Source organism: Lissotriton vulgaris, chromosome 8, assembly GCF_964263255.1.
Source record: "Lissotriton vulgaris chromosome 8, aLisVul1.2, whole genome shotgun sequence".
NCBI lineage: Eukaryota > Metazoa > Chordata > Amphibia > Caudata > Salamandridae > Lissotriton > Lissotriton vulgaris.
The window spans coordinates 1,291,140,567-1,291,165,682 of NC_141696.1; the positions used below are offsets into that span (position 1 = coordinate 1,291,140,567).

The 25,116-nt window shown below is 47.1% G+C and overlaps 1 protein-coding gene across 1 annotated transcript in view; it reads right to left on the bottom strand.

Annotated features, from left to right (window-relative positions):
• The window catches only part of RNF17 (ring finger protein 17), a 2,333,865-nt gene that overhangs the window by 1,850,892 nt on the left and 457,857 nt on the right, over window positions 1-25,116 (bottom strand). The window contains exons 13-14 of the mRNA XM_086933472.1: window positions 14,388-14,686; window positions 14,072-14,164 (exon numbers count right to left, since the gene is read on the bottom strand). Of these exons, the coding sequence (XP_086789598.1) occupies window positions 14,072-14,164; window positions 14,388-14,686 (392 nt within the window). The remainder of the gene's footprint in view (window positions 1-14,071; window positions 14,165-14,387; window positions 14,687-25,116) is intronic.

A 25,116-nucleotide genomic window follows, 5' to 3' on the forward strand; every position in this document is an offset into this window, starting at 1 on the left:
GTGGCTTGGCCTTAATGCAGAATAGCCAAACCTTTCTTTTGTTCACGCTAATTGTAGCGGGAGCAGTCGGGCGAAGTTATAAAGGACGAGATAGATCGTCTGATAAATTGTGAGTTGTAGTGTACCCACCGGTAGGGGGTTCTAGGTAGATAAACCTTGGGTTTGTTCTGTTTGAATGAAAGCTCTTGCATAGTTTTACAAGCATGCGTCAGGACAGGCAGAGTGTGAATGATTCACTTTAGTTTTTAAATTTAATTAATTTTTTTGTGTATTTTTTCCAGTTTATTTTGTTTTCCATCACTTTTTCTAAGTTAAGCACATTGGGTGACATTTTCATTCCAAATTGGACGATGTCAGAAAATGAAACTTTCGCTTACAGTGAAGACCATATTCAAAAACTAATTAGTAATCCCACACTCTTTAGTTCAGCAGCATTGAGCTCCACAGCAAAGATCAATAACGAATCAGAAAAACTAATTAGACTAAAAAAGAAGCAGATAAGAACAGACCTCCATGGTCATTTCCTTATACAACACCTACGATCTGGAACTATTCCAAATGGACTAATAATACGAAATGTACCAGTAATTTTCACCGAAGACCCTATATACAAGAAGTGGTATAGTTTCATTGAGACTAAATGCAGTAGGGACCTTATGGTCCTTACTGTTGAGACAGCACAACGCCTCTCAAAAGAACAACTCATTGAGATTGAAAAACTGGAATCAGACATAAAAACAAACCAACTGATCACAGATTCAAAAGCTTTACTAGACAAAGTCGAAAAGGACATCTTAGACTTTAAGGACTACACAATAAATCAAAAAGAAAACATTTGAAAAAGACAAAAAGAGTTTCTCCTTTTAAAAGGATTACCCTTATTTACACAAGTCAAGAAATTAATTCTCTTTGGGCGAATTAGCATCAATACAAGAGTACTTATAAACAGACAATAGACTCACTAATACAGAAATGTAACAAGGAAGCAATGATAAAAATGAGAAATTCAAAACACGTGAAAACACTATAGTAAAATTAAATCTCAGTACAATTTATTGACATACATTATATTGATTAAAAATTGGGAAACATACACAGGACGGAATAATAAATAAAAAACATTCCAATAAAAAAGGAGCTACAGGAAAAAGGACTAAACTCAAATAAGACAATTATTTTGAATTTTCCTTAAAATTCAAAATAATTGTCTTATTTGAGTTTAGTCCTTTTTCCTGTAGCTCCTTTTTTATTGGAATGTTTTTTATTTATTATTGTTCTGTCCTGTGTATGTTTCCCAATTTTTAATCAATATAATGTATGTCAATAAACTGTACTGAGATTTAATTTTACTATAGTGTTTTCACGTGTTTTGAATTTCTCATTTTTATCATTGCTTCCTTGTTACGTTTCTGTATTAGTGAGTCTATTGTCTGTTTATAAGTACTCTTGTATTGATGCTAATTCGCCCAAAGGGAATTAATTTCTTGACTTGTGTCAATTGTGGAATCCTATCCCTTTGGTCTTGGGGTCCCTCTCTCTTTTATTAGAGGTTACCCTTATTTACAGCAGGATTTTTATACAAAATCTGACTCAAGGCGTTATTTATCAGATTATCAAGGAAGGTCTAGAAACAACTTTATTAACTTTTCGGATACATCATCATCATCATCATCAAGTGGAAGTGAAACTGATAACACAAACAGGTCAGGCTTCAACAGAAGAGGTAACTTCCATCAAAATTTTCAGCAAAATCCTCAAGCACAACAACAGCCTTTTTTAGGGAAAGGCCAACAAAAAACACGTGGGAAAACTAGGTTCAACGATCCACCATGGGAGATATCCACGCGAACAGGGACATACAGAAACTAAAAAAAACTTTAATCCATAATCTATCAGCTAAAATCTTGACGACTACAGAATTGAGTGCATTAGAAAAAGGACTTTATTTCGTTCCTACAAGATTCACAAACTATGTACAAATGAAAACAGAACTCATTGTGTTCTGTAGAAAGATTAGATTAACCACCTTTTTCTCAGGACAACAAATACCTGACCGACCAGGTCCCGGGTCATTCCCCTGATTTTTTTTAAATAATCTTGAGGAACCTGTAGAAAGACTTTTTTGCTTGCTTTACAACTATTATAATTGACTGTCAGATAGGTCAAAGAACGGACTATTCATTTTTTGAACAAAAAAGTTTATTTTGACACTGGGACCAGTGTGTATGTCTTGTATGAATGGACGGCCACGAATGTGTTGCATGTAAGTTGTGAACTCACTGTACATACCTTATTGTGTGTTTATTTGTATTTCATGTTTGTATATATATGTACATAGAATGTTTTGTATTCCCATGCACAAAATCAAAAAGATGCAGAACTGAATAGGTTGCAAGAAAAAAAGAAAAATTAAAAAGTCGCAATTCATAAAGCAAGTGTCCATGTCATTGTCATGTACACTATATATATCAATAGTTTGTGTGAATAACTTTCTCAGCACTGGCAAGTGTGTTTTGTTATAGTTTACATTGGCTCAGCCTTGCTGAGTTTAGCAGCCAAGACCCTTTTTGTTTCATAAACAAATACCTGACAGCACTGAAACCACTGGATTAAAGACACCTTCAAAATGTTGCCCTCCAACTTGCAAAATACCAAAAGATGTCATCTTTGAAAGGACAACTCTATTGGCAATCGCAGCAAAAGAGAAGAAACGACAAGGCTTCATCAAATATAATTTGACAAAACTACAAAAGGAAGCTTTACTAAATCTCAAAAACGACCAATCCATCGTTATAAAACAAGCCGACAAAGGCGGGTCCTATAGTGATTTGGGGAACATCAGAATATACAACTGAAGTTACCGGTCAGCTTTCAGATGATCAATGCTACAAAAAAATCACAAATGATCCTACTTGGGAATTGCAGGGGAAACTTTTTAAGATCCTACAAATTGGTTCTGAAAATGGATTTCTTGGAAAGAAAGAATATGACTTCTTACAGAACAAACACCCTAGAACGCCAATTTTCTATGTGCTGCCAAAGGTGCACAAGGACGAACGCCAACCACCTGGACGACCAATCGTCTCAGGGTGCGAGTCTCTGTTTGAACCAATTTCAAAATTTGTCGACTTCTTTCTTAAACCCTGTATGAGCCATGCTAAATCCTACATCAAAGACAACAGATTTCATCAACAAACTTGAAATGATGAAATTTGATGAGCAAAAAGATCTACTAGTATGTATGGATGTGACATCTCTCTATACCCAGATCCCTCAAGATGAGGGACTGGCGGTACTGGAATTTTATTTGGACGAACGAGAAAGACCAATGAAAGTACCCACAGTTTTTATTTTGGAACTAGCAAAATTGGTTCTGAAAATAAATTATTTCAAACTTAAGGAAGATTTCTACTACCAAGTCAAAGGCGTGGCGGTGGGGTGTCCCTTTGCCCCAGAGCTAGCTGTTTTGTTCATGTCACAATACGAGGAGAAATTTATCAAAACAACCCTTTCAATCAATATATTGGATGTTGGGTCCGATATATTGATGACATTTTCCTGATTTGGACAGGCCCTGAAGAAGCACTCCAGAGATTTCATGAATGGTTGAACCATCAAACAGAAGACATTAAATTCAGTGTTAACCATTCGAGACATAAATTACCATTTCTTGATGTCGAAATATACCCCTCAGAAGGAGGCCTAAGAACTACTCTTTACAGACAGGAACAAATCCCCTCCACTAGACCAGCAACCATCGGCGCAGCCTGAAAGACCATCTACCAGTAGGCCGATTTTTGAGAATCAGGCGCAATAGCTCCTAAAAAGACGAATTCTTTTTTCATGCAAGCAAACTAAGGAACAACCTACTTGCCAGAGAATACCCCAAAAAACTGATCAAACGAGCGATAAAAAGAGCATGGTGGACCCCCCGGGAGGTGTTATTAGAACCAACACAGAAAAAAACCATGGGCCGGATAGTCTGTGTTTCCACGTTTTGCTCAACATCGAACTGGCTGAAGAAACAAATCAAAAACAATTGGCACTTAGTCCAAAAGTTGGATGCGAAATTGAAAGAAATCCCACTGTTCGCCTTTAAAAAGGACAAAAGTATAGCGAACCAGATTGTACGAGCAGCCCTGCCAAAAGAACGAATACCTACAATACGAGATTTTGTCAACCTACCACCTATCAAAGGCCACCATAAATGTGGCGCCTGCTGCAATTCAACAATAGAAGGCGAACTGTTCTGCCACAAAGGAGTATTCTGGTAGCATGAAAGCTTTACGAATTGCAAATCTAAATATGTCATCTATGCAATTTCCTGCCCGTGTCAGTAAATTTACATTGGAAAAACAAGTCAGGAGCTACGTCAACTTATATCTCAACACAAAGCCAGAATCGGAAAAAATTTAAAAACGGCACCTCTTACAAACCATTGGCATATCAACACACACACAGAACAACAATTACAGTCGACTATAATTTCTAAAGTGGAACAAGATGTGAGAGGAGGTGACCTGGATGACAAATTATCGAAAAGAGAAGCCATGCTCATCATTAAATTTAATACTGCGATAGATGGACTTAATGAGCTGTCTGAAATGTACCATCTTTAACCAGTGGCTCTGAAACCATATGTAAGACTGCACTGAAAATAGTTGGCTGTGATTAATTGGGGATTCTAATACTTTCGCGACTTTCTGGTAGCAGAAGGAAGGTAGTATTCTGCTTGCATATCCCGGCATGCTGACTGTTTTAATCTGCTAACTAGGAATAGGGATTAAATGCCGCCCCTTAAAATAGTGTTGAAATACGTTTTTTGCTACTCGCAGTATATATTACTCAATCTGCCGGCCGAATCAATAGGCTGATACCGTGAACCAACTACACGCCTCACATCCGTGTGAGAACGGCTCCATCACTACAAACAACAAAAAAACACAATTCCCAGAAGTGCTTAAACTGCAAACACGGACAAGTAACGCGAGACGATTCACTGCTCGAGAATCCAGTTCCTAATAGTGGAATCGGAGAGACTTGAGTGCCGAATGCTTGGACTGAGATGCAAGGTGAACCATCATTGCTAATCTCATGTATTTGTACGCTCACGCTATAACGATGGCGTTTGTCAGCTGCAAATAAACAACTGCACTGTGACCCGGATAAATGAAGGAGTAGTTCCGCTGTATTGACAATGTGCACTTGATCACCGATAAATGTGCAACGCTTTCTAAAGCTTTTAAAAAAACGCGCCTGCACCAAATTTTAAATAAATGAACCGGTCCAGGATTCGAACGATTAGCTCTCACTAGGTGCCTGTCTTCGACAAACACGCGCAGTATATCGCCACGACCGGTATTATATTATGCAAGCACAGGTCATGTAAACAATCATATAGTAATACGACCACGATTCCCGTTTCTGTTTCAGATTTAACAAAGAATTATACAAACTAAGAAGTCCCCACACGAGAGTGATCCTACAGGTATGCGAGTTTAACTCAATTCAACTTATTTGCGTGACGTCACATTAAGAAAAAAGCCAACAGATACTGATCTCCCAACCATGCTCACTGTTTCCTACTGCAGGAATATATTGGACTGAACGCTGAGCAACCAAACCTCTGAAGCCCCCCTCGGAAGACAGCATACAGCAATCCTAAAGTAAGAATTATATGCCAGAGGGTCATACACAAGATTGACGTACATTCAAACTGGTTATACACAGATAGGCTCTTATGGTTTCCATTTTTGATTTTTTTTATAGCAAATGAATCCCACTATCGAGGAGTATAAAAATCATGTGAAATTTGAGGTAAGAGGGCCAGTGCACCTGTTCTAGAGTGTGAGTGGACACCAAGTTTACATACAACACAGTAAGACAAGGTTTCTCTTATGTTTTTCTTAAAGATTTGAGGTCCTGAAGAGAGTTCCTCTTCCAAGGAACTCGAAACGCGTCAACCACCATTGTGATAGGCCAATCTCAAAAAAATTTCTAGAACATATATGATATGTTCAGATGGCCTACTGTAGAAATTTGTGACTGTTCCTTTAAAGTACGCTCTAAACTTGAGTTATTGATTTGAGTTACTTTCCTTCCTTTTTTCCCCCACTTCTTTTTATGATGTTTGATAGAGTTGTACATATGGGTATGAATGAAGATGTAGGAGTGATTTTGAAAGAGTGTTAGCTATGGTGTTAGTACAAAGTGAGTGTAAACTTTTTTGAAAAAAAGCACAAACTTTAGATAGGGTTCTTTCACCTTTTCTCTCTCCTGTGTTCTTAATGCTATTTTTGATAATGAAGGAAACAGTTTTGTCTAAATAATATGTCTGGATTCTATATCTGAAATAAATGTACTAATTCAAAACGAAGAATTGTTTTGAAGAACTAATTTAAGACTGTTCTTCAATGCCCATTCATGGTATGATTAAATTGCAGTAGTGGCAGTTGGTAGTTTTTTGATATATGTGGCTTGGCCTTACTGCAGAATAGCCAAACATTTCTTTTGTTCACGCTGGGAGTGGTGTGTCATCTAGGCACCGCAGATGAACCCTGTATCAGAGATCCGGCTGCTGCCGGCCTAAGATGGCGGCCCTTGCCAGGGGTGATTCTTGGCCCTTTCTGAAGTCCCGGTGGTGCCCGGCAGCTCCTGCTGCCACGTGAGAGGAAACAGCCCCACTGGGTTCTCAGTGACAATCCCGCTGCGGACTAACGGATCCACCCAGCACGACGACGTACGCCCATGCTCTTGGAGGTGAGAGGTGCTGGAGGCAGCTGGGGCGGGCCGTTGATCCCCTGGGGACAGAGTGGGTGCTCGGCCGTCACTTCGGGCTGCATTGGATCCAGAGGCATGTTCCTCTCCCCCCAACCCCCCCCCCCCCCCCCCCTTCGGTGGCTGCTGCCCTCCTGATGCCAAGGCTGCCCTGCTTCCTGACTGCTGACAGTCCTTGGCCTGATGACAGGGCGGATCGTGCTCCTCGGCCTCCACACTCCTTCACAGAGTGCGGCAACTTAGGGCAGAAGACACCGCGGCTGTGATTTTCGGACAGCGGTGGGGGGCTGAGTAGCACTCCTAACCCCCCCTCTCCTCACAGGCAACATCATTGTGGGGCCTTCTGCGGGACGACTGAGGCCTCCCTCCTCTCCGGCTCTGGATGGTTTGCGGCCTGCCTCTCTTACGGGCGGCATATCCCTTTGAGCCAAGTCGGCCTGGACACGGCCCATCGGGCCCGGGGCCGCCACTGGCCCTGCTACAACCAGTGTGCCCCTGGTTCTGGCCTGGTGGTGCTCTAGGGCCTCACCGGGAGGGGCGATGGCCAATGGCCCGGAACGGGGGCTGGGTGGAGGGGCCTTCAAACCTCTTTCCATGCTGTCTCCTGTGGACTAACAGGGGGCCCCCGTGGTGGACCTGCTGCCGCGCTCCGCGTGGCCGCTCGGAACTTCAGTGGGGCTCTGAAGGGTGCGAGACCTGAGACTGATCACCACCGCGGCGACTCTGCCCAACCTCCTTGTTGACCAATTGGCCCCATGCGCTTCGCTGAGGTCGGGTGCACCGGCAGTGGACTAGCGTGGTGACCCGAGCCACGTAGAGCCCTATCAGCGATCTGTGGGGCCCTGATACGCTGTGCCTCCTCTGGCTGTCTGATAGGTGGGAGGAGCGCCCCGTGACCACAGTCCTGACCATCTCCTCTCCTCCTGCTGTGGAGCGACCAGTGATTACTGGCCGCACATACTCCTCTTCCTTTCACCCGAGCTGGACATGCCCGACGTTCCGTTTCACCTGCTGACCGGTACCATGGGGAGAGACCGGGTGCCGAAAAGCCCCTCCACACAAACTAAAATGGACCAATATATGACCACGGAACCCGGGGCAATGGGAGGACCCACAGGAAGCGAGGCCCTTACCACCACAGACCTGACCACTATCCTCCAAGCCATCTGCACCTCCCAATCCTCGGTGGAAGGCAAGATTGAAGAAGTCCAGGTCGACGGGACTCATATCGGTCAAGACCTCCGCAATGCCACGGCCCGGATTATGGAAACAGGTCACGGCGGAACAACCTCCGCCTGATGGGATTTCCGGAGGGCTCAGAGCAGCGCCAAACGGCTGACTTCATTGAACACTGGCTGCGCTCCTGGATGCCCGAGGGCTACCTCTCCCGATGGTTTGTCATCGAACGGGCCACCGCTCTTGCCCAAAGGCCGCCACCGGGTGCCCCCATCGCCCTATAATAGTGCGGATCCTCAACTTCAGGGACCAGGACTCCGTTCTGGTCGAAGCACGCAAGAAGCAGCACCTCAAATATCAGAACCAGACAATTATGATCTTTCCTGGTTATACCCGGGAGGTTCAGGGCCAACGTGGCTCTTATGGAGAAGTCAAACAAAAGCTGCGTGCCCTCAACATCCAATACAGGCTTCTTTTCCCGGCCCGTCTCCAGGTTGTGCTTCAAAACAAAACCCTTTTCTTCGAAACCCCCCATGGCTACCTGAAGAGCCCCCCTTGCAACTCAGAGCCCGGGGCACCTCACCGGAGGCTCGCACCAGCGGTACTCACAGAGACACGCCTGACCCAACCGCTTACGCAGAAAGCGAGGCCCGAGACGGGCTAGATCGGACTCACGATTGGGTCCCTCCAGACTTCCTACATCCGGAGCACCCCAATGTGATCTCCCCGCCCTGCGGCGTTCTGGCTTCTCCGGCCACTCGGACCCAGGGGGCGTTTCACCTTTACCATCTCTGCCGGACCTAGCAGACACAGACCTATCCCGGAGCCGGACTCTTCTCATGGGTCCATCTTGAGCCCACTCTAACATACAGACTGCAATAAGCCCCGCGACTTATGGTACCATCATTAACTTGACCAATTATTTCTCCCGATGTACTTTATCACAGAACATCCTACTATGAGGAGGGGTCCTCCACGATTTCCCAGTCCCAAGCGTTTTAGTTTGGCTCGCTTCTAGTTTTCTGCTGTTAGGGTCGACAAATGCTTCTGTTCCCGAAGTATAGGGAGGAGGGAGGGATGGGGTTGGGGAAGGTGGCCATTGTCCTTGTTTTTCGTTGTTTCACTTGTTTATTGCACCAGCATTCCTCTCCAGCAGGAAACGAGCGAGCACACACCTAGCACTATAGAGTTGTACCTGCCACCTCATGCAGGTGCAACACATCACCCACACCTGCCACCCACATTGGATGTCATATCCTACACTCACAAGCCTCATGTCCGATAACCACATCGAGACTGCATCGCTCCATATAATGTCCTGGAATGTTAATGGCCTGTTAGATAGGGTCAAGTGCACAGCAGTCCTGCGCTATGCACAACGACACACTATACACATATTACAGCTCCAAGAGACCCACCTGGTAGGCAATAACCTCCCCTTCCTGGCGAGATACGGCTATGGTGGAGTCTGGTACACCGGTTTTAATCTGGGATCAAGAGAGGTGGCTGTCCTGGTGCACCATGCCCTCCCATTTGTGTTGCGAAAGGTTACTCATGAACCTCAGGGCTGCTCCGGTGCCTAGGAGGGTAGCTTAGGAAACCGGATCCTGAGCCAGCTCTCCATATACTCTGGTTGCCGCCCAGCCCCCGGGGATGACCATCATTGGGGGAGATTTCAATGCAGTTATGAACCCAGACCTTGACACTGCCAGAACCCCCTCAGCCTCTAGGATCACCCACTCTAATCTCTTGTCGAACTGGGTCGCTGCCCTGGTGCTCGGGGACGCTTGTAGACTGGCACCCGACGACCCAACATTAAACCCACACAGCGGCGTCCCACCACACACATGCCAGACTCAACTACGTTTTCATGCTGGCCCTGGACTGTCGGGTACTTCAGGATATCCACATCCTCCCCAGAGGTATATCTAATCACTCCCTGTGGCGATGCGGATGGGCAACCTCCTAGAGACTTCACACCAGATCTGGTGGTTAAACGCCTGGTTTCTCCAGGATAAAGAATTCAGGGACACAGTGGGCAATGAGCTCTGCCACTACTTTACCACCAACCAGTGCTCGGTCCCCTCCCCTGGCACCCAGTGGGAGGCTTGTAAGGCCACCATTCGTGGCTTCGCCAAGGGCCAACTCAAACTCAAGCGAACAGCGCAGGATTCCCAACTCATGCTCCTAGAAGCCCAAGCGGCCCTAATCTAAGGTAAATCCCCGGAAGAGAGAACTGACGCCCAGGACAAGAGACTAGCGTTTCTGAGGGACGAGATTAAGCAGGCCTCCCTGGATGCCGCCAAGCTGCTCAGAAACAGGTCCTAGGATGCTTGATTCGGGTCTAGGGAAGACATGGCTTGGCAGTTCGGGCTGGACTGTTCCCATGAGGCACAGGTTCAAAGCTGATTTGCATATGGCCATGTCTGAACTGGGGTGGCATTGTGAGCAAAATAACGATGGATTAAACCCATATCTGTGACTGGGGTTGAATGTTTTGCCAATGTGCAACGACCCGTCCATCACCTTGTGTGTTTTGAGGTCCTCTGTAGCCCAAGTGTATGAATGGGGAGATAAAAATGGGAAACTCCTTTCACCGACTAGCCACTTACCCAATGGCTAACCGTATCATTCCTGAGGTGATCGCCATTGACTGAGCGATCCAGCGATCCCCAGTGGCGGTGGCCCAATGCTTCGCCGCATACTACGCCACCCTTTACTCTGTGCAGCCTCCCAATCTCTCGCTCTTGGAACTACTTAAGCGCAAATGGTTCCCCCTTGCACGACTCAGCGAACCTGAGGCCGAGGCGTTGGACCTCCCCATCACCCAGGAGGTCAATGAAGCCATATCATGCATGGCTTCTGGTAAGACGCCGGGGCCAGACGGACTCCCGCAGTAGTTTTACGCGACCTACTGTGACACGCTGGTTCCCCACCTTCTGGAGATGTAGCAAGAGACGACCGATAAGGGCTCAATCTGTTCCGAAACGGAAATGGTCACCATTGTGGTGATCCCCAAGTCTCAGACTCCCTTGAAGCACTGCTCCAACTACCGTCCCATCTCTCTCATTTACTCGGAGCTCAAAGTATTTGCCTCTGTCCTAGCCAGCCGCGTACGACCGTACCTAGCCAAACTGGTCTACCCTAACCAGTGTGTTTTTATGCCCTCCTGGGGAACCAGACACTGCCTTAGATGTCTCCACCTCACCCTAGCGAACCGCCGACAGCTGACCCCATTATTGTCCCTTCTTCTCGTTGATTTCGAGATAGCGATTCAGTGGACTGGCGGTACCTGGAAGCTGTGTGGACGGAGATGGAATTTAGAGCCTCCTTCCGTAACCTGGTCAAGACGCTTTATTGTAAGCCGCGGGCCCACGTGCTGGTTAATGGAGCTCTGTCGCCGCCCTTTCCCATCAGGAGGGGCACAAGGCAGGGATGCCCCCGCTTGCCCTTCCTCTTCGCTTTGGCCTGCCTCATCCGGTCCGACGAGCAAATCATGGGATGGAGATGGCTGGGCTGGAAGAGAATAAAATCGCCCTTTACGCAGACAACATTCTGCTATTTTTAGCAGACCCAGCGCAATCGGGGACCCCAGTGTCTCCGGGTGTTGAGTCTCTTCGAGCAAACTTCTGGCCTCCAACTGGACTCTGCTAAATCCGTCCTGGTCCCCCTTCATTTCACGAGAGAGTGCTTTGATTGGCTGTCATCGATACCTCTTCTGTGGCAATCCTTCAAATACCTGGGGATCTGGGTTGCCCTCCTCCCAGACTTTGGCTGGTCACACTATGTAACCCCACTAGTGAAAAGGGCCCGGGCTGATCTCAAATGGAAGGCGCTGCCGCTGACCCCGATGGGCAGAATAGCCTTAGTTAAAATGGATGATTCTGCCCAGGTTCCTCTAAATGCTTCAGAATACGCCCCTATCCTTCTCACGGTCCTGGTTCCGGGAGATGGACACATTTCTTCCTGTGGGGAGGTCGGAGGCCCCGGCTGGCCCTTACCCAGTGCCGTCGACAGAGGCCTGGGGATGATAAATCTGTACCTTTAATATTTGGCCACTCTGCTCATCACATTGCACAAATGGTTTAATGGTGGCTGGTCAGATCCGGCATATCGCCTGGAACTACACATCCTGGGTTTGTCCAGCATCCAGGGGATGCTGTACTGGAATGTCATTCCCCAATCCCTACCAGAGGTCACACGTGGGGTGCTTTTAGCCTGGCGGGCTTCTCTACGCCACACCTGCTGGTCGGATAAACAGACTCAATATACCCCACCTGTGGCAGGGTGCTTGGCTCCAGGAGGTCACCAACCTATCTGGCTTTAGAGCATGGGACCTCACTGGGATCTCATAATTGGGGGACATCTGGGGTGGGGACCACATAGGCACCTTTCAAGACTTGTAGAACCGGTACTCCCTCTACACTTCCCAGTTTTTTCGTTACCTGCAGTTGCGTCACGCCCTTCACTCTCATATCTCAGAGGGCACCTCCTTACCTGAATACAGCCTGCCCGAATCCCAGATCATGACTGGCGACCTGGGGAAGGGGAGGATCTCCCGCATCCATCGCTCCCTTACAAACAACACCCCAACACACTAATCCGGCTCAGGGATAGATGGGAGGGATGGCTTGGGTCCCTGGAGGATAAAGACCGTAGGGATGCGCTAATAGCACTCAAAAAAAATCACAGCCTCGGCAAAGCTCTGCCTAGTCCAAGGATACTACCCCCATTCCGCCTACCTCGCACAGCTGCGCCTTCACAGCGCTGGGTTCCAACCCGATGCATCTTGTTCCCGCCTCAATCACCCACAAGCTGATTCTTATCACATGGTGTGGCTTTGCTCCGCAGTCACGCACTACTGGGGATCAGTGATAGGGGAGCTTACTGAGGTCATGGGCTGGGAAGACCCTCTTAATCCAATGAATGTCCTCCTGGGAATCACAGAGGAAATGGATGGCTCCAGAGCTGACAACCTTTTTCTAAATACGGCCATGGTGGTGGCTAAGAGGGACATTGCGGCAAACTGCCTGAACTTGGCTGCTCCCACCATGACATGTTGGCGCAGGGAGGTGGATTGGTGCGCTGGAACGGCCCTGTATGAGGCCAGAGGATGCCCGAAGAAGTTTCGCAGAATGTGGGACAAATGGGTTGGGGTGATAGAAGATTGACACTTTCGTTGAACAACTGAGGGTTGGGGTGGGTGCTGCTCTGTCTTTCTCTTGCATATCAAGGTCATGTACGCTGGTATAAGATCATCATACTTCTGCTTCGCACTGGTATTTGTACAAACTGCTGGTCTATGGTTCTTTTCTGTTGGTCTCTCAAAAAAACAATAAAAATTGGTTATCAAAAAAGAGTATATTTTCCTCTCAGCCTTCACTAACCTCAATAGTTTGAGCACTCGGAGAGAATTCCGAATTTTTTGTCATCTTGTGAGAAATTCATGTTGAAGTCCAATCACTCAAGGAGCAGATAAGAATAAGGAATATGTAAGACAAGAACCAAAGTCAATAAGCTTACTAATTTATTTGTGTAACAGACTTCATTTGTAGTAGTCAACAGTTTAACAGACGTTATACAGAATTCTAAAGTTAATTGGTAGAAACTATTTCTCCCTCCTTCATATGAGACAGACTTGAAGACAGCTTTTCTTTTCATTTAAACTAAAAGTGAGAAGCTTGACCTAAGAGGATTAGTTACACTCTGAGAATAATATAGATTAGCGAGAGAATAACTAAAGTAATTATTACATGTATTTAAGATGCAAGCATATGCACAAATCAAATTTGCCTCCTTAAATCTCGCTGAAGAACTACCTGAGAGGGAGTAGAGGAACTAGAACATCCGAAAGTGCACAAACTACTTCTGAGATGGGCCCGGTTTTCTTCCCCTTTCCCCCCTGCTGGGGTATAGTGAAAGAATTCAACAAAGGTTACAGCAGGTGTAATAGTGTAGAGTTGCAGCAAGATTTACTTCTGCTCCTATTTATGTCACTGGCACCAAGTTAGTCTTGACAGACAGTCTATGCCAATTTCAACTTAGGAACACATTACACAGTGAAGAACATTTATTATAAAAGCAATTTCAAGAGATTGAAATAGTAAGGAGTACATACTTGCTCGTTTTTCAGGGTGTGCTAGGCTTGTTGATTTGGAAATGGCATTCTTGAGTTGTTTAGGGAGACCACTGACGCATTTGGGCTGAAAATCTATTAACAGAATAAAATTAGGAAACACTCATAACTGTATCCTTTCTTACTTACAGAATTACATTTATTTTATTGGATAGGTCAATTTATAATGCAAATGGGTGCTTTATTAAAAAAAATAATGCAGGCTATAAAAAGAATGAAAGAATCAGTAAGGAGTGGGATACAAATGTCAATACTGTGTTCATTGTATGAAACCTGGAATAAAAATTCCCAAACTTACTTTCGCCATCCTCGTCAATAATTTCTTCTATAATCACATCAGGTGATGATGAAGTATGAGATATAGGTGTAGAACTTTTTTGGAACAAAGACAATAGTGGTTCTTTAGGTTTAGTGTTGAAAAGTGAATAGGTAGCACAAGCATCTCGTGGAATCAAAGAATCGGTTTTAAAATGTTTTACAGGTGAACAAAATCCATCAGTCAGAGATAAGTAGGTATCCCTGTTTGCCAATGGCGCTGGATAACCATGATCACTAAAACCTTTTCTAGTATCTCCACCTGCTCCATGAAAATTAACTCTGTATGGGAAAAACAGAAAAACACAGATTAACTACTAGTATTTCCAATGAAACATCTAAAAAGGAAAATTCCTTCACTTAAAGAATAAGATTGTGTTCTGTTCTTGACATTGACCTCCAACAATGTCAGGCGATACATTGTTATTACCATTTCACAAATTAACAAAACACCACATCTTAAACAGTTGGTGACCGCTTCTATGCTAAACAATGAAACACATGCAGACTATTTAGAGACACAAGCAAGTGTAGTCAATAACCAAATGGAACAAAAAATTAGCTAATGTAATGTTTCTGGTGGATACTCTATCTCACCTCATGAATCACCTCTATGGGTAGTAGATTTCCTGTTCCAACAGGTGACACTATATTTCCATTTAGACTCCAACACTACCTCAGATGCGACATAACAAAAGACATTTATGGAACAACCCTTTGGCGTGCATTAGTTGTTTACTCCTGCGCGCCGTTAAGAGGGGGATAAAAAGCCAGACTAATTCAGAGGAATTCAGGGCTCAAAACAACTAAGCTGTACCTCATCTTTAGCATAGTAACCACTGCTCAGAGGAGGGAAGCAGGTAAATTTGGTGAGGAACCAGCATACATATAGAGTATCCATTAGATGAACAAGTTACTTATCTTTAGCAACATTCTTTCAGGTGACAATTCTATCCAACCGCAGATTCCTCACCTTCAGAATGTCCCCCAAGTGTCAAACTTGATCCGGACATAGGTGAAGCTGTGTGGCTCCTTATTAGCTCTGCTCTCACCTCAAATTAATGGTTGGAGCTACATATAGGCGTTACCCAAGAGCGTTCATATTAGTTTCTTTCTTGACACTGTCCATGCATTTAGACACAGAAGGCCAAAAAAACAATTATTCATGCCAGTGGGCAAAATTCCGAATTTGGGACCTTTTGAGATGAAAAACAGTCCACTCCACACAGTGGGCGGTGGGATGGCAATGAGGAATCTGTGGTTTGATAGACTATCTACCAGAAAGGCAGTTACAGAAGGTAAGTATTTTGATCTTCTGATGGACACTTCTAACCACAGATTTCTCACCTATATATACCAAAGTAGTACCTCCTGCAGTGACGGGCCTGTGGAAAGATCTCTGTACTGGGGTGAATGTATGACATTGTTCTACATTCTGTCCATCAACTGTGGTTTTTGCATTTGTCACCCCGAGTGGGATGGGTATGCTCAGACGTGAGTGCCATGCACTCCACACCACTGGATTCAAGCAAGCCGGGCTGAAGACGGCTGGAATGCCAGAAACCGGTCCTCAGAAGCTTGTTTCCGGTCCAGGGAAGGCATGGCTTGGCAGTTCGGGCTGGACTGTTCCCATGAGGCACAGGGTCAGACTCATTTGCATATGGCCATGTCTGAACTGGGGTGGTGAGGAGTGCAAAAAAACGATGGATTTGGGCCCAGATCTCTGTACTGGGGTGAATGTATGACATTGTTCTGCATTCTGCCAATCAACTGTGGTTTTTGCTTTTGGGCCTGTGGAATGAGACACACCAGAAAGTCCTCCAGGACAAAAGGGACAAAAGGCCCTTCCATTTGGATCAAGCTGTTAAGGCAATAATGCTTCGTGAACATGTACACAGATATCTAGAGAGCAGAAGCAGTTATATGGGAAGAAACTTATTTGTCACGTGTGGCTGAAAAAAAGGGCATACATACTGGTAAGATAAATCTATTGTGCCCCATGAGCATTACCTGCATTACCACCAAGGCTTTGAGAGACAGAGAGACGATTTGTAAAATAATGAGTTTCCTTTGATTGTAGAATCCCGAACCACAACACCGCCACATCGTCTAGTCATGCTGGGGGTGCGATTTAGATGCATTGAGACATGTGTGAGTGCGCGTTGAGTCCCATCGGCCCACATATTTTGTGGATGTCAGAAGCTTATGACTAATCATGTCAATATTATAACCACTAAGGAAAGTACATTACGCTTTTCCCAACGCCCATATGAGAGAGGGAAACATATGCATTGATAGTATGACCCTTAGAGAAATGCAGACGTTGAGAACTATGTGAATAGAGCAATGACTTTACATGTGTCTTCTCTTTCTTTTTTCCTCCCTTTTTCCTTTACAGAGACCTCATTAGGTCAGTCTTTTCTGCGCTTCACCTTGGGCCCACTCAAGCCCAGAAGCAAAACTAGGTAGCCGATTTTTCCTACTTGGTTTTAGGACTTTAGGCAAACTATTTAGAATTCAAAATTGAGTACTTTTTTAGTAGTGACTGATAAAGCGAGTTTTTAAAATTAATCATGATTTCACTCGCTGAGTTGAACTTCCATAATAAAATAATAATATTATTGAGTGTTGCATGTTTTGTATTAATTCAACCTAGAATAATGTGCACTTACATAAACATGAGGGATTAACATTATGTGCTCTTGTTGCATTTGCCAGTTTGTTTAAAAATAATAAGCTAACTTTGTCTTTTCGTTTTGTCATCATTAATTGCGGCTGTTTAAATAAAAGCATGTGCTTATTATAAATGTGCTTTTGTCTATGTTGTGTCATTAATGTGGCAAAGGTTTGTTGCTTTCTTGTGCTCAAAGCTAGGTAACATAGACTAATGGGTTAACATTAGTGTAGGGGGTGGGTAACAGAATGACTTTCATTACTCAAATTAATTTGTGTCTTGTGCTTTCTTGCATACTAGTGCTTCGAGAAAGAGGCCTGAGGCCTAGTCTTTAAGGGTGTTTGGATTCGTTTGAAAATCCTGTCATGATGAGCCGAGCACAGCAAAGAATGAATAAAAAAAAAAGAGTTTGTCGTTCATAATCTTCAGTGAACAAAACATGAGGAACTGTGCAGGATGTGCTCCGCGCTGTATAACTTTTCCAAGGACGGGATATTGCAGAAAGGCCAAGCTGAGGAAGCAACGAACTGTTATTCAATAAAATGTTGCGAAGGTCCTCGGAAGCGAATGTCACTTGTAGACAAAGGACAATGGCATTATAGAAGAACATGATTTTTGGAATGAAGAGGCAATGACTTCATGTGGTCTGACGGCTGTCAGCCAATAAAATCGCAGGATGCCTTTTTAAAAGTATTCTTTTAGATAGTTTTAGATAGAAAAAAGGTATAAAACTTGGCCTCTTGGGAGGAGCTTTGCTGGCTCGTTCCTGAATTCTGAGAGCGTGAGATGCTGACGGACTTTTGACTCACGTAAGAATAATCTGAACTTATTCTTTTCCTTCTAGGTTCCATTTAGTTTAGTCAGGGAAATAGGGTTTAGGGAATGAGATTCTTTCTGCTAAAATACTTTACATGCTGATATCGTTTGGAACTGACAGCCTAATGTGCCTTTACTTAATAAGATGATGCTTATTAAATGCTAATAAAGACTTATTAATTAAAATGCTCTTTATTTGAAAATAAAGTTAATAAAATAGATTTTTAAATGACAAGCTGGTCTTGGTTATTTTGAGTCTAGTTACCATTAGTTAATCCATTGCCTAGGTGGCTTAATTAAATGACATTATTTTATAAACATGATGATGATAAACTGCAGTTGTAAATGAATATAAATAGTCTTGTGAATAGTTCTGATTAATTAGGTCACATGATTCAGTTGGCCAATTCAGGTCTCAGTCATTTATGGGCCTAGTGATGAATTTATGAATAATGGTGAGTAATGTGGTGTAGAGTAACGCTTATGAGACAGAATTTCTTTAGGCCCGCTGGATCAATTCTCTGGTAGCAGAATTTGATGGTTACTATGGTAACTAACATGCTACATGTAGATACATAGGATACATGTTTAACACATGTTAAGTTTGTCCAGTTGTTATATGTAGTCGAAAGGTTTTTTCCAGCACTGTGAAAATTCCTTGTTAAGTTGCCAGCAGAGTAGTGTGACAGGTGAAGTTACACAGTTCATTTGTTCTGTTTCAAATTGGTGATATTGACATATCACTAGTGTTGTGGACGTACAGCACAAGTTTAGGGATTTAGGTATGACAGGTTAAATGTATAGTGAGGATTACCTATGAAATCGTAGCTTTGAGTATAGGAACTAAGAGCCCGTTTTAAAACTCGCTGTGAAAAGAGTAATAGGATTTTTCCAAGCTTGAGTGAAGGGTAAGGAAGCGTCGTCTATTCTTAGTGGCGCTTGAGGATTTCTATTGGTTGGTAAGTCCTGCCAAAGATTTCATGTATACATGATTAGGTTTTTCCGTTTAAATGCGTAAAATGATTTTGTGAAAATAGCGTTGTCTATTTCACGCGAGTGAAAACTTGAATGTTTGATAAAAACTATCACTTTGTTTAGTGAAACAGACAGATGGTTTGTTTTTCTGTAGTTATTAACGGAATTTCATTGAAAAGAATTGTTTTTAAAATGGCGCTGTGAAAATATTTTGTAAAGGAGGGGTGAGTTTGTGGAGCGGAGACAGCGAAGCTGCAGCGGCAGAATACGTCACAGGGTTCGCGCTGCGATTGGTTGACATACGTCACAGCAAGCGCACTGATTGGTTCACGTGACCGAAACGAGCGGTTAGCTGATTGGTCATTTCTGAAAGCAGTACTTTCATTGGTTGAGCAAGGTAGTGACGTGGCTTAACCGGATTGGCTTGTTGGTGAGTTTCGCGCACGGATTGGCTAGAGTAGCGGAACAACAAAGAAATACTTACGATCTTTTCTAAATTAAATGGAATAGTTTTAAAACATGAGTTATTGGCATGAGAAGGAGGAAAAGAAGCCTTCATGGATTCAGGAATTAAAAAATTTATTTAGCCCCGATAAGAAAATTGAAACGCGTGGTGGAAAATTACTCCATAAGTACAAAACACCCGCAGCATACATGGACGGTGAATATGGTTATCATACTGTCCTCTGGTTTGAGAATTGGATGCAATATACCAAAGATGATGGTGTATTAGCGTGGCCGGAAGACGGATCATTTAATGTTACAGTTTTGAAAAACCTGAGAGAAAAAATGATGGCACTTACGCCAAAGCCTAGACCTACTCAATTTGAAGCTGTAGTTGAATGGGAGATTGAAATGATGGAACGCTAACGAGAAAGCAGGGGAATAGCAAGAGGCCCAAAATTAGACATGCATAGAGAAACTCATCAGGATAGAGTGCGTCGTTGGAGAAAATCAGACATGTATGATGGTTTGTACCCAGTTAGGGAGATGGTTGTTGAAACATCAGGTCAAAAGAATACCCGAAAGAAAGGTCATCTTGATGAAGAATTAGATGATGCAGTTTTAGAAGAAATTTGTATTAATCCACCACCCTATCAGGCAAGTTGTTCACAGTCTACCCCGAGAGTTTCTTCAGGAACCTCTCCTAGTGCACCTCCTAGAGAATCTAATGAAAATTCGCCCAGATTTTTAAGATTACCTGAAAGAGCAAGGTCAAGAAGTAAATCTAATACTCCAAGAGAAAACAGAAATTACCCAGAGATTCCAGAGCAGAGAAATGAATTCCCGAGAAATGAAAAGAGAGCAGAGAGATCTGAAAATGTACCAAATATTTCAGAATATTATAGAGCAAAAGAGGAATGAATACAGCAATTAACGAAAGGGATGGAAGCAGTAACGGTACCAGTAACAATTGGTCCTGTTGTACCAGTTTTTGAGCAAGGTGAAAATAGACATTCAGCTCTGACTGTTCTATTAAATGCAGAAATTCAGAAAGTAGCTGAAAAATTTTATTCAGAATTATTAGAAATCCATAGAGAAAAAACAATGCCAAATTTAACTTTTAATCAAAGTTTGTCAAATGGCCAGACACCATCAGCTGCAGGATCCGATTCTGGATCTTCAGAAAAGAGCATGAACAAAACAGATTTAAAACAGATTCCATGGGGCGTGGCCAAGATGGCGGGCTGAACGGACGTGCTTGTCCTCGGCTCCCCGGCCCCATGCCCTGATAGCCCTCTTCACACTGCGGTGGCCCTCGAAACCAAGCGCATTCGGACCCCTAAGAAGTGGGCAGTGACCACCAGCTCTGGGATCGACCACCGGTTGGAGGTGGCGAGCGGATTCGGCACAGCAGGCGCGCCGGCCCAGAGTGGAGGGCGGCCTCGGCCGAAGCGAGCCCGGGGCTGGGAGTTCCGGGGAGCTCCACGGATTGACCCCACTAGCCGCGGAGACCGGCGCCCCCAGCCGCGGAAGCATAGGGGCCCCCGGAGACTGGCGGAAGTGGTGTGACCCTCCCCCGAGCCGAGGGGACAAGTGGCTGCCCGGTGCACGACTGCGCCGTCACTAATTGAGGCCCCGGCTTCTGGCCTTTGCGGACATCCCCGGACATATCTGGCAGAGACAGCGAGGGGCCCGGCGAGAAACGAGGACGCGTCGCCAAGCCTGGACGGGGGTTTTGAGCTCCGCGCCTGTTGGGAGGCGCCAGTGGCAGCGGGGAGCGGTGTCCGCCCAGCTCCCGGCCGGCGTGTTGTCCGGGACAAGGCCCCGGCTCTGGGGCTGGTGGTGGCAGCGGTGCCCGGCGGACTGGCGTGGCAGCGGCGAGACCAGCGTGGTGGGCAGCCGACGATCACAGCGGAAGCCTAGAGCGTCAAGAGGCTCTCCGAGTGACACCTCCGCCCCCCCCCCACAGCACCGTGGACTGGCCTAAGCGGAACAATCAAAGGTAAGCCCGCGCGTCCCTGGGGCCACGCAGCGCCGGATTAAGGGACCTGAACAGGCGGCAAGGGGCCCGGGGGGTGCGGGCGAGACCACGCATAGGGGCCGGAGGGCAGAACACTGAGCCGGCGGCCCGGAGGAGCAGCGCCGGAGCCTGGGCGGTAGGGCCCCTTGACCACGTGGTTACCCGGCCTCTGACCGGAGGCAGTCTGAGGCAGCGGAGCGGAGGGCCAGACGCGTGCAGCGCCAACGGGGTGGACGGGGCCTTGCTACACCGGTGGGAGGAGGCAGGCCCCCCCGCCGGAGCACAGAAGGCGAGGTGGGCGTGGCAACAGCTGGAGCGGCGCCCCCACGCACCCGGCCTCCTGGAGAGTCCTGGGGGTGTCGGGAGACCCCGGCGGCAGAGCAGACCGGGCCGCTGATCTCGGGGGGCAGAGTGATCGAGCCCCCGGTGGGGAGTGTGCAAGAGAGAGGAGTACGTGAGGGCAGGAACTGGTGGGCCCAGCGGAGAGGAGCGGCGCAGAGGAATTGGTGGGGGAGGATTGAAGGCCACAGGGGGTCTGCCGGTGAGTCCGCGCCGGGCACGTGCGGACGGGAGTAGGCCTCCCTCCCGTAGCTGACCGAGTTACGGGCCTGCGACGGGAGGAGGTATGGCCAGTTCGAGCCGCAGAACCAACCGCACTATCACAGACATGCTCGCGAAACCCACCACCAAGGGAGGGAAGGAACAGGCGCCCCCCTCTACTCCGGCAGCCACAGGCTCGCAGCAGCAGGAAGAGCAAGAGGCTCCCATCACACGCACCTTCTTGGAGACGCTATTTAACACCCTTAGAGATGACTTCCAGGCTCTCAAGCAAGACATCGCAGGGGAACAACGGGAGCTACGCCGTGACTTAGATGGCTTGGGGGAGAGGGTAGCGGCGGTGGAGGAGTCCGGCCATGCTCGTAGTGACGAGCTAACGCACTTGCAACAAGAGGTCCTCCACCTTCAAGAACAACAGGTAGGCCTCCAGGCGCACGCGGAGGACCTGGAGAACCGCTCACGACGGAATAACATTCGGGTCCGGAATGTGCCACAGGGTGCCGAAGAAAACAGTGTCACTGGGTACCTACAGGCCCTCTTTCGGGCGGTGTTGGGGGAGGTGGAGGACGTTCCTGTCCGCATAGACCGTGCCCACAGGGTGGGCCTGCCGAGACGAGCACCGGCCCCGCCACCCGACATACTGGCCTACCTCCCAGATTTCCCGTTGAAGGAGCGGATTCTCCAGGAGGCCCGGCGACAGCAACCTTTGCAATTCCGGGGAGTGAATGTAGCGTTGTATCAGGACTTGTCAGCCATCACGCTGCAGAAGCGGCGCAAATTTAAAATCGTGACCACATTTCTACGTGAGAAAGAAGTACCGTATTCCTGGGGCCATTTTTAAGTGGCAAGGGAAGCTGCACCAACTTCGCTCCCTCAGAGACACCTGCTCCCTTTTGAACATTGACCTGCCGGATCCCTCGGACTCGGAGGATAGAATGCAACATGGCTCTCAGGCAGGGTCGGAGCAGCGGGGTCAGGGTGACTGTCGGAGGGTCGGACGGAGGCGCAGACGTGGGGCCCGATTGAAACCGGACCCTGAAACGATAGCACAGGAACAGGCGGCAGCAGTACAGGAAGTGGAGCGAGATACCACTGTAGCCCCGTGAGCAGCACGAGAGGGCCACTGCTCACACCCCGCTTTGAAATGGGGGGGGTCGGGGGGCCGGGAGAGAGCCGCTACTGTCACGTTTCCCATAGACATTCTTCTACGGACCTGTGAGGTTTAACAGGCCCGGGACTATGGTTCGTTTCATTTGGTTCCAAGTTGGGGTTCCTCAGAGGGGGGAGGGTAACGGGGTGAAGGCTGGGGTAGGACCCGTGGGATTTGTTGGTTTTGGAGTAGGGGGGGCAGTTGTTTGGGGGGTAGGGAGAGGGGGGGCGGGAGGGGACCTTCTTGTCCGCTGGCGCCACAAGATGGCACTGACCGTTTATCCTTTAGGCCACCGACCCGCACTGACCATGAGCGAGCCCTCGCCCCGCACCCAGGTTGATGTATCACTTGACCATTCTTTTCCTGAATGTTAGGGGACTCAACAGCCCGGACAAGCGCAAGGCGATCCTCTCCTTCCTAGAGCGCTCGCGAGCTGACATCTGTCTCCTGCAGGAGACGCATCTGCTGTCCAAAGATCATCATAGGCTTCGGTCCCGGACCTTTCCTGAGCAACTGTTCTCGTCCACCTCTAAGAAGGTGGCGGGAGTGGCCATATTGGTGGCGAGGTCTTTTAGGGGGAAGGTGCTGCAAAAGGAGGCGGAGATCAAGGGCAGGCTACTGCTCCACCGCTTCTAGGTGGCAGGGCAGACGCTTCTAATTGGCTCTGTGTATGCGCCCAATGAGGGTCAAGAGAGGTTCCTGCGCACGGTGCTAGAGACGGTCAACACACACCAACACATAGTTCTGGGGGGGACCTCAATCTAGTGTTTCATAATATCACTGATCGCTCCAGCCAGAGGGTGGGCCAGGTGGGAGCCTTGTCAACAGAGGGGCACGCTCATCTCACAGACCTGGAACTGATCGATTTGTGGCGACACCTTCACCCTCACGACACAGCTTACACCCACTATTCCGCAGCCCATAAGACTTACGCGCGATTGGACTACCTGCTTTGCTCAGCTCTCCTTGCGGCGCACGCTCAGGGAGTAGAAATCCACCCGGCCTCGCTCTCTGACCACTCCCCGGTTTCGGCAACTTTTCTGGTGCCTGATACACCGAACCCGCAACGACACTGGCGCTTGCGCGACGGCCTGCTTCAGAGCCCTTCCTCTGTGGAAAAGATTAAGGCGGCCATCGACCAATTTCTCCAGCACAATGCTAACGGGGACACCTCCAAAGATACTCAATGGGTCGCGCTCAAAGCAGTCCTCCGTGGCGAGTTTATCTCCCTGGCGGCGGCCAACAATAGAGAGCGCGCGCAAAAGAGGGCTGACCTCACGCAGCGAGTTCGGGAGTTGGAGCAGTTGCATCAGCGCACCGGAGCGGCCAGGGCATGGCGCCAACTTTGCACGGAACGGAAGATGCTAGCGGAGCTAGACCAGGATGTCGCGGAATTTGCCGCGATGCGTCTGAAGCATGCCTACTATACAGGAGGGGACCGATGTGGGAAATTGTTGGCGTGCAAGTTGCGGGAATAAAGGCAACGCCGACATGTCCAGGCCATTCAGCCCAATCAGGGGGGATCTGATCACAGACAGCGCTGCCATAGCGGCGGCATTTGGGGCCTTTTATACCGATCTGTACGATGCAGACGGGCTAGACTGGCAGCACGGCAGCGACGCACAAGTTACTACTTGTGTAACGATATATCTGTAAGAGACATTAGTTAGTGATAGATTCCTTACCTTAGAATATCCCCAGGCGTCAGACTGGATCCGGAAAATTTTGCGTAGCAGTACCCTTGCGCGTCGGTAGGCGTCGTCTGCGGCTCCGCGTCCGTCGTCGGCGTCGTGGGCGCCGTGATGACGTCGTCGGAGTATATAGACGCCGCCTCCGCGTGCTGACGTCAGTTCTTAGCCACAGCTTTTCCGCGCCAGAAGCGCAGAGCCATGACAAAAACCGACACTGGTGCCAAGAAACTAGGGCCCTGAAAGGGGATGACCTTAACCCTAGATATCGGTTCGCAGAACGGGGAGGATGGGTGGGTCGGTAAGGAATCTATCACTAACTAATGTCTCTTACAGATATATCGTTACACAAGTAGTAACTTGTGCATCTGAAAGAGACACGTTAGT